The sequence below is a fragment of the Argopecten irradians genome, chromosome 12, assembly GCF_041381155.1.
Source record: "Argopecten irradians isolate NY chromosome 12, Ai_NY, whole genome shotgun sequence".
Lineage (NCBI taxonomy): Eukaryota > Metazoa > Mollusca > Bivalvia > Pectinida > Pectinidae > Argopecten > Argopecten irradians.
The window spans coordinates 927,596-938,735 of record NC_091145.1 but is presented as its reverse complement, the minus strand read 5'-3'; the positions used below and the strand labels follow the sequence as shown (position 1 = coordinate 938,735).

At 37.3% G+C, this 11,140-nt stretch overlaps 1 protein-coding gene across 1 annotated transcript; it reads right to left on the bottom strand.

Annotated features, from left to right (window-relative positions):
• Positions 1-1,012: 1,012 nt before the first annotated feature.
• Positions 1,013-9,138, bottom strand: LOC138336983 (tumor suppressor candidate 2-like). The gene is made up of 3 exons (XM_069286634.1): positions 8,812-9,138; positions 3,630-3,738; positions 1,013-2,405 (listed from the first exon to the last, which is right to left on the bottom strand). The coding sequence occupies exons 1-3, from the start codon at positions 8,943-8,945 to the stop codon at positions 2,334-2,336; spliced, it is 315 nt and encodes a 104-aa protein (XP_069142735.1). The 5' UTR covers positions 8,946-9,138; the 3' UTR covers positions 1,013-2,333.
• Between the last annotated feature and the right edge of the window lie 2,002 nt (positions 9,139-11,140).

Below are 11,140 nucleotides of genomic sequence, written 5' to 3'. Positions count from 1 at the left end.
TGGTGTCCCTGTGTCCTGTGTAGATTTCCTCATGTCTATTTAGTATTGGTGTCCCTGTGTCCTGTGTAGATTTCCTCATGTCTATTTAGTATTGGTGTCCCTGTGTCCTGTGTAGATTTCCTCATGTCTATTTAGTATTGGTGTCCCTGTGTCCTGTGTAGATTTCCTCATGTCTATTTAGTATTGGTGTCCCTGTGTCCTGTGTAGATTTCCTCATGTCTATTTAGTATTGGTGTCCCTGTGTCCTGTGTAGATTTCCTCATGTCTATTTAGTATTGGTGTCCCTGTGTCCTGTGTAGATTTCCTGTGTAGATTTCCTCATGTCTATTTAGTATTGGTGTCCCTGTGTCCTGTGTAGATTTCATCATGTCTATTTAGTATTGGTGTCCCTGTGTCCTGTTTAGATTTCATCATGTCTATTTAGTATTGGTGTCCCTGTGTCCTGTGTAGATTTCCTCATGTCTATTTAGTATTGGTGTCCCTGTGTCCTGTGTAGATTTCCTCATGTCTATTTAGTATTGGTGTCCCTGTGTCCTGTGTAGATTTCATCATGTCTATTTAGTATTGGTGTCCCTGTGTCCTGTGTAGATTTCCTCATGTCTATTTAGTATTGGTGTCCCTGTGTCCTGTGTAGATTTCCTCATGTCTATTTAGTATTGGTGTCCCTGTGTCCTGTGTAGATTTCCTCATGTCTATTTAGTATTGGTGTCCCTGTGTCCTGTGTAGATTTCCTCATGTCTATTTAGTATTGGTGTCCCTGTGTCCTGTGTAGATTTCCTCATGTCTATTTAGTATTGGTGTCCCTGTGTCCTGTGTAGATTTCCTCATGTCTATTTAGTATGGTGTCCCTGTGTCCTGTGTAGATTTCCTCATGTCTATTTAGTATTGTGTCCCTGTGTCCTGTGTAGATTTCCTCATGTCTATTTAGTATTGGTGTCCCTGTGTCCTGTGTAGATTTCCTCATGTGTAGATTTCCTCATGTCTATTTAGTATGGTGTCCCTGTGTCCTGTGTAGATTTCCTCATGTCTATTTAGTATTGGTGTCCCTGTGTCCTGTGTAGATTTCCTCATGTCTATTTAGTATTGGTGTCCCTGTGTCCTGTGTAGATTTCCTCATGTCTATTTAGTATTGGTGTCCCTGTGTCCTGTGTAGATTTCCTCATGTCTATTTAGTATTGGTGTCCCTGTGTCCTGTGTAGATTTCCTCATGTCTATTTAGTATTGGTGTCCCTGTGTCCTGTGTAGATTTCCTCATGTCTATTTAGTATTGGTGTCCCTGTGTCCTGTGTAGATTTCCTCATGTCTATTTAGTATTGGTGTCCCTGTGTCCTGTGTAGATTTCCTCATGTCTATTTAGTATTGGTGTCCCTGTGTCCTGTGTAGATTTCCTCATGTGTAGATTTCCTCATGTCTATTTAGTATTGGTGTCCCTGTGTCCTGTGTAGATTTCATCATGTCTATTTAGTATTGGTGTCCCTGTGTCCTGTGTAGATTTCCTCATGTCTATTTAGTATTGGTGTCCCTGTGTCCTGTGTAGATTTCCTCATGTCTATTTAGTATTGGTGTCCCTATGTCCTGTGTAGATTTCCTCATGTCTATTTAGTATTGGTGTCCCTGTGTCCTGTGTAGATTTCCTCATGTCTATTTAGTATTGGTGTCCCTGTGTCCTGTGTAGATTTCCTCATGTCTATTTAGTATTGGTGTCCCTGTGTCCTGTGTAGATTTCATCATGTCTATTTAGTATTGGTGTCCCTGTGTCCTGTGTAGATTTCCTCATGTCTATTTAGTATTGGTGTCCCTGTGTCCTGTGTAGATTTCCTCATGTCTATTTAGTATTGGTGTCCCTGTGTCCTGTGTAGATTTCCTCATGTCTATTTAGTATTGGTGTCCCTGTGTCCTGTGTAGATTTCCTCATGTCTATTTAGTATTGGTGTCCCTGTGTCCTGTGTAGATTTCCTCATGTCTATTTAGTATTGGTGTCCCTGTGTCCTGTGTAGATTTCCTCATGTCTATTTAGTATTGGTGTCCCTGTGTCCTGTGTAGATTTCCTCATGTCTATTTAGTATTGGTGTCCCTGTGTCCTGTGTAGATTTCCTCATGTCTATTTAGTATTGGTGTCCCTGTGTCCTGTGTAGATTTCCTCATGTCTATTTAGTATTGGTGTCCCTGTGTCCTGTGTAGATTTCCTCATGTCTATTTAGTATTGGTGTCCCTCTGTCCTGTGTAGATTTCCTCATGTCTATTTGGGACACACTATTGGTGTCCCTCTGTCCTGTGTAGATTTCCTCATGTCTATTTGTGGACACACTGTATTGGTGTCCCTCTGTCCTGGGTCACCGTGGTGCTTCACAAATTACAATAGGAAAATCTGCGTTGAGGCGAGGATGGGGAAGGTCAACTTCACCCTGTATAACAAATATAAAAAAATTATTTTGAAAAAGTGCCATATCAAAAGTACTATGTTCATATGAAGCTAATTCATGTTCAAGTATTTATGCACAGCAATGGTAAATTAATACATGTTGTAATGAATATATGTAGTGTATAAACTTGTATAAACTGGTTGTTATCGGGACCAATCAATTTGTTCCATTGATACAAGTGGCCAGTTTATATAGGATAGAACCAATTCATGGTTAGTTGTGATGACATTGCTCTGAAAGGCAGATGGAAGATGTCAGAGCGTTGCTAAACATCAAGCTGTGAAAACAAGAGGCCCAAAGGGCCTGTATTGCTCACCTGGTTTGTAATGCCAAGTAATATTTTCTGAAGGAATTTAAACTCTTTCAACTCTTATTTCCTATTGGGCCCCATTCTTTCTGCTCCAGGGGGTCAGAGCCAAAATTTATACAAACTCTGTTCCCCTTCCTCCAAGGATGTTTCTGGCCAAATTTGGTTACAATCCATGCAGAACTCTAGGAGTAGTAGCGTTTTAAAGGAAATGTTGACGGCCAGACGGACGGACGGGCCAGGTGAGCTAATGATACAATTACCATGTGTCAAGTAAATTTGCAATTAGATTCAGCAATATCATTACATCCCCGATATAGCTCACTTGGCCACCATGATACTTCTCATAAGAAAGTTTCGCGCTCCAAATACATCCATACCTGGAATGACCTACGACGTTTTACTATCACAGAAATCAAATGTGAATCCCCTGTAGGCGCCTCATGATCGGACGGTAGCTTTGAATCAAAGGCGTGAATAGATAGTTTTTGTTTTGATTGCTCAGTGTGGTTGAAAACATCATCGCCGGTTTGACCAAGTTAATTTTGAAAAGAAAAGTAGATCGAGTAAAATTACTAAGATTACTAAGATTTGAATGTAGACAGGTTCCAGATTATACAGGTTTTTAGGTACTATAATTTATTAATTCATATGCCGGGACCACACAAATTAATCGGTATGGACAAGTTTCCGGTTTGTACAGGTTCTGGTTTAGACAATTTAAATGAACACTGTACTTGAAATCATATCGGTAAGTTTACTATATTTATATGTACAATGTAAAGCAACTTGATGATAAAAATTATTAGTTTTTAGATTATTTAACTACTTTTTATTTCCAAAACTGATAACGTAACTTAAACATGGACAAAATACATTTTTGAGAAATGATTGTGTACCTGAGGGCGAAGGTTACGATACTGCTTCTTCATGTAATGATGATGACCCTCAATGATTTCAACATAAAACTCATGAGCGAGGTCTCCATCTTCATCAAAGTACATAGACCTACAACAAATTAAAACAGACATTTGGTAATATCATTATTAATGGTGATCTAAACGGAAATAGTCATTCACACACTTACTGGTAGTTATGTAATGCCAAGTTATGTTTTGAATACAGGTTCATTGTTTCTTTTCTAAGGAGAAATAGAGGTAATTCCTATCAGGCCCTGCCTCTCCTGCCCCTGGGTGGGTCAGAGCCAACATTAATGCATATTCTGCAAAATTTATAGAAACTCTGTTCCCCTTCCCCCAAGAATGTTTCTGGCCAAATTTGGTTAGAATCCATGCAGAACGCTATGACTAGTTGTGATTTAAAGGATTTAACTCTATTTCCCTATTGTAATTTATAATTTATCAACATTTTACCAAATATCTAAAACTTGTATAATAAAGATAAAATATTAGCAAACGTTATTTACATGTACCTGTTTTAAATTTAATGATGATATTTAATATAATTGATTTCCTTTTTTATTTAATTTCTTTTTTGTTTAATATTAACATTTACTGTTCATTTGTTACGAGTATTTAAGTTATATGTGCCGTATTTTTCATACTCACGAATCAAGATGAGCTTTTAATATGTTATTCATCACCAGAAGTTACCGACTTCTTGAAAATTACAGTGCTTTCAATGCATAAGTTGTACAAATAAGAGCTGAAAGTGATTTTTGGCAGTAGTGCCAAAAATTATTTATTTACATCAATAGTAAAGTGAAATGAGTACATACGGTGAGACCATGAAGCCAAATTATGGTCTATAATTTCATTACACATTTGTACAATGTTTTTAGTAATTATAAAGTGACTTTTGCAGGTCTTTTCATTCAAACATATTTAAGGCATAAAAACAACAATTTTTCAGTACAAAATTTCTGTGTTATAACTAACGTTTATAAGTCAGCTGAAGCCATTTGAATAACTACAAGAGGCCCAAAGGGCCTTAACGGTCATCTGACTACCTTGACAATAGTAAAATTAATTATATATGGTGTCACTTTGTCAGGATCATGTCAGGATCATTTTCAATTTCTTTCAACAAATTTTATTTCAAACAAGAGGCCCAAGGGCCTTTAAATATAGGAACTTAATTATACATAGTGTCATGGTTGTCATCTTCGATTTGGGATCAACCAGAGATGTAACAATACTTTGTCTGGACCATGTCAGGATCATTTCATGCAAGTTTCAGCCAAATCCCTTCGGTAGAACTTGAGAATAAGTTCAAAATGTGTTTTCAAGATGGCGGCTGTGACGGCCATCTTGGATTTCGGATTGACCCGAAAAATAACAACACTTTGTCTGGACCATGTCAGGATCATTTCATGCAAGTTTCAGCGAAATCGCACCGGTAGAACTTGAGAAGAAGTTCAAAATGTGTTTTCAAGATGGAGCCTGTGGCGGCCATCTTGGATTTCAGATCGACCCGAAAAATAACAACACTTTGTCGGGACCATGTCAGGATCATTTCATGCAAGTTTCAGCGAAATCGCACTGGTAGATCTTGAGAAGAAGTTCAAAATGTGGCGGCCATCTTAGATTTTGGATCAACCCGAAAAATAACAAAACTTTGTCCGAATCTTGTCAGGATCATTTCATGCAAGTTTCAGCGAAATCGCACTGGTAGAACTTGAGAAAGTTCAAAATGTGTTTTCAAGATGGCGCCTGTGGCGGCCATCTTGGATTTCGGATCGACCCGAATAATAACAACACTTTGTCGGGACCATGTCAGGATCATTTCATGCAAGTTTCAGCCAAATCGCACCGGTAGAACTTGAGAAGAAGTTTAAAATGTGTTTTCAAGATGGCGGCTGTGGCGGCCATCTTGGATTTCGGATCGACCCGAAAAATAACAACACTTTGTCGGGACCATGTCAGGATCATTTCATGCAAGTTTCAGCCAAATCGCACCGGTAGAACTTGAGAAGAAGTTCAAAATGTGTTTTCAAGATGGCGCCTGTGGCGGCCATCTTGGATTTCGGATCGACCCGAAAAATAACAACACTTTGTCGGGACCATGTCAGGATCATTTCATGCAAGTTTCAGCCAAATCGCACCGGTAGAACTTGAGAAGAAGTTTAAAAATGTGTTTTCAAGATGGCGGCTGTGGCGGCCATCTTGGATTTCGGATCGACCCGAAAAATAACAACACTTTGTCGGGACCATGTCAGGATCATTTCATGCAAGTTTCAGCCAAATCGCACCGGTAGAACTTGAGAAGAAGTTCAAAATGTGTTTTCAAGATGGCGCCTGTGGCGGCCATCTTGGATTTCGGATCGACCCGAAAAATAACAACACTTTGTCGGGACCATGTCAGGATCATTTCATGCAAGTTTCAGCCAAATCGCACCGGTAGAACTTGAGAAGAAGTTTAAAATGTGTTTTCAAGATGGCGGCTGTGGCGGCCATCTTGGATTTCGGATCGACCCGAAAAATAACAACACTTTGTCGGGACCATCTCAGGATCATTTCAGGTAAGTTTCAGCTCAATCCCACTGGTCAAACTTGAGAAGAAGTTCAAAATGTGAAAAGTTAACGCACGGCGGACGGCGCACGGCGCACGGCGGACGGCGCACGGCGCACGGCGGACGGCGCACGACGACGGACGAAACATGATGACTATAGGTCATCCTGACCCTTCGGGTCAGATGACCTAAAAATACATTAAAGTTATATGTGCCGTAACTGGGCGATAATTTTGACATGCTATTTTTTCATCATTAATTTATCAAAAACCATAAGGCTTTATTCATCAAACCTTATGGTTTTTGATAAATTAATGATGAAAAAATAGCATGTCAAAATTATCGCCCAGTTACGGCACATATAACTTTAATGTATTTTAGTTATTTTATTTTGTTGTGGAAGTTACCTCCCCAAATTTTCGGAAGCTACTTCATTTCCTTTATATATACATCTCATTCAGAAAGTGTATTGTTATCCCACTTATCTCAATAGATCGATTTGAAGACCCTAAAACTAGTGGTTGGTCCATCCAATATATTGGTTGTTTCAGCATAATTAAAGTATTTTCAGCTGCTGACATTCAGTTCAATATACATGTGACTAAAAATAACACTTGAAATGAAGTTTCAAACTTTGAACCTTAGCACAGAAAATGATATTGAATAATTGTGGTAATATTTTTTTGGAAAATTTTGTCACCAGGTGGTGTTAGTAAATTGTTGGAATAATTGAACCAATCAGATTGCTAGGATTGTTGTCAATTTCCATAGCATAAAGCTTTGCCGTAAAATCCCATGCAATTTCTTGCCCTATAAACTAAACATTGTTAAGAGGTCTACAATACCTATATATGTTCTATTTCATATCAAACATTTCATATTTTAATAAATACCTTTACGAAGCGAGGCCGTATTATTCTGATTTTGTTCTTTAAAACAAACAAAACCTGAATCAAAATCATGGTGATCGAGTAACTGGTCAGGTGTGCAAAATTATGTACCCATACTCAGGTTGGGCACACTCCTGTATATGGGGAATAGTCCTGCATTTGAGTCAGTCATGCATTTGAGTAACAGTCCTGCATTTGAGTAACAGTTCTGCATTTGAGTAACAGTCCTGCATTTGAGTAACAGTCCTGCATTTGAGTTATGGCAGAGTAAACAATGGACAGAAACATAACCAAATCTATTTTTACTCAAGATATTTACATCATTGTGAGTGTTATTTATTATTTATTTACAGTACAAGTTTACAGATAGTTTCAGTTATTCTAATTGATCGATAATCATTACTGTGCTTCAGAGATCGCGATCGTATATGTACACCGAGGGTTACGTGGGTACATTGGCCTAACTTTTAGGTGTGACTTATTTACCAGTGCGACTTATGGGTTTACGAAAACTTAAAAAATCGTAAAAAAGGCCTTTGCGACTTATACACAGTTGCAACTTATTGTCCAGAAAATATGGTAGTTCCCCAAATGCAGGATTCAGTAAAATGAAAACACAAAGTGGCTTTAAACATTTTTATCAAACGAGAGATCTCAGAGGAATCTTGGCGCCCACCAAAGAATGATCTACTCCTGACAATGGAAAGGGGGAAATTTTTATACTTTTTAAACTTTTACTACATACTTCATATAAACATTGAGAAAGATCCCTGCAGTACTTTCTGAGAAATAGCGGTAACAAATTAAACTTCAACAATCAAAATCCAAGATGGCGTCCTGTCGGCCATCTTGTTCACCGATTGGTACCAAAATGCAATATGCATAACCAGGGACCTAGGGAACCATGCACATGAAATTTGAGACAGATCCCTTCAGTACTTTCTGAGAAATAGCGGTAACAAACTTCAATTGTCAAAAATTGTGAAAGTAGATTGGTAATTTTGTAGAAAAGTAATTAATAAAATGAAATCTATAATCGTAGTGAAGTAAACTTCAGTTCATGATCAATCATTATAGTTGATCATCGGTCACTTGCTTGGAAGTTATGTTCGATCATGAAAATACAACCGATACTAGAAATACAGTACTAGTGTATATGTCTTACATACATGTAGGATAGAAAATCACCTGAAATTATCTTGGATAACAAAGATATTTTGTTCTGTTGATACACAAGATTCGTCATTAAATTTTCGATGGTTTTGTGACTAGATATGTCACTTTTGTTCGAATTAATCCTGTATACGTGTTGTCAGATTTGCCTATATACAGTAGTCAAATCTAGATATATAGGATTATAGCCAGATTCAGCAGTGCTACAGGACCTGTTTCCAACAAGCATATAAATCTTATTTTGCATTTATATTATGTTTCATAATCATAGTCAGATAAATGCGATTTATGAAAATATTTGGGAAAGTTAATTTTAAAGTAATTTTATCTATTTTTTAGTAGCAAATCCATACTTCCTGGCTAGTTTGCACATTACGCAAGTTAGTGATGATAGAGTCTACTTGTAAGATTAATGCAAAAATTGGAATTATATTGCAACCTTCACAAATAGATGTTTAAAATAAGAAAAAGATGCGCCAATCTGGGTTACATGATGTTAGACGAGGCTTAGGCCTAAAGCATAACAGAAATTTTTGACAGTCATACCCTGAACGTTTAAAGACGAATGGTGTCACTGCAAGTCTATTCTGGCATGTCTGATTCTCGTCTACAGCACCAGTAAACAAAGATGATACCGACTTCGATACTTTTGAGGCCAACGAAGATGTTTTTTGACCCATTTTCGCTCATCTTTGGTAATATTCATCAGCAGGAAGTAAGGAAGTACTTAAGGGAGGTAACTCTAATTCAACTGCTTATGAATAAGACTGGTTCCCGCCTCAGTTAGCTCCCTTGTGCAACAGGGGCTGTCAGCTACGGCCGTCAGTTACATCCCTGACTGTATCCCTGACTGTACCCGTCCACGTACGTACCGGAAGGCTGTGATCGTACCGGATGTCTGTTATCTTTAAATGTTTCGGTCCGTTCGAACATCAGCATAACAACGCACATAATGTATTTGATTTATTATCCGTCTCTAATTAGGCCTGCTCGGTCGATCCTGTTTCAAAATAAAGCTTGTAGAAAGGGGTTAGCTATTGTAGAATGTTATAAAACGCATAACAGTTAATTTTTTCGTCTACTTTCACGCGAATCTGACATACATGTTACATGTACGATGAAAAAAAATGATTAGACTCTACTACTTGGTAGGTATATATATTCATCATTGCCTGTATCAGTCCATGGATAACTACATACATAGGATATATAATCATGTTATAAAATATACCCAAACAATCCTGGCTGTATCCGTCACATAAAACATAATAATACAACTGACATCCCTGACTGTAACCGTCACATATAGCATGTAGAACTTACATCCCTGACTGTACCCGTGCTATCAAACGTATATAACTTACATCACTGACTGTACCCTTCACATACAACGTATATAACTTACATCCCTGACTGTACCCGTATCTTACAACGTATATATAACTTACATCCCTGACTATACCCGTGCTATAAAACATATATAACTTAATTACATCCCTGACTGGACCCGTACTATCAAACATATATAATTTACATCCCTGACTGTACCCGTAACATACAACGTATATAACTTACATCTCTGACTGTACTTGTGCTATACAAATGTACAACATATATAAATTACACCCCTGACTGTACCCGTGCGATACAACATGTATAACTTACATCTTACATCCCTGTCGACTCTACTCGTCACATACAAAGTACATAACTTATATCCCTGACTGTATCCGTCACATACAAAGTACATAACTTGTATCCCTGACTGTATCCGTCACATACAAAGTACATAACTTATATCCCTGACTGTACTCATAACATAGAACATATACATAACATACACTACATCCCTGACTGTACCCGTAACATACAACGTATATATAACTTACATCCCTGACTGTACCCGTGCTATACAACATATGTAACTTACATCCCTGACTGTACCCGTACTATCAAACATATAACTTACATCCCTGACTGTACCCGTAACATACAACGTATATAACTTACATTCCTGATTGTACCCGTATTATACAACATATATAACTTACATCAATGACTGTACCCGTAAAATACAACGTATATAACTTACATTCCTGACTGTACCCGTAACATACAACACATATAACTTACATTCCTGACTGTACCCGTCCTATACAACATACATAATTTACATCCCTGACTGTACCCGTACTGTGCTTTTTTGCATAATGTACAAAGTTCATTGATAATATGACGTCGATGTTAAAGTTATCAAAATTACAGGACCTTAAACCATTTCATTTGCGCGTATACAATGATTCGTGTTTTGAGTAATTTCACTGTCAAATGCACTTATTTAACATCATATAATCATAATTATACGTGTATATATTTTATACAGTTATTCGCGCAACATTTGAATTCGCGTTGGTGCTACATTTTTATCTCACGAAATAATCGGACAATTTATATCCAACGACAATAAAGTGGTTTTCAATAGATTGCTACCAGAGGAGTAAAACACGAGAGACATTTTGTTATTATATAATAATGTTGATTCATTTTGTATTATATCGTGGTCTCTAATTAAATGAAATGTAACATAAAAAGTATCCAAGTTAGAGATGTTACAAGATCATTGTTTTCTTTTGAGGCAGTTAAATGCAATGGTTGCAAAACTATGTGGGGAGAGTACACACCATTGCTAATACTATATATGTTCTATGAAAGAAATGTATGTAATGTGGACCGGTGACGTAAAAAAATAGGACGGGATACGTTTTACGAATGAGGGAATCGTTTATGGCAAGTGAAATGTTTCAAAATTCAAAAATATAAATATTCAATGCATAAAAAATATATGTTCAATATTTTTCAAGAAATATGTGGTGAT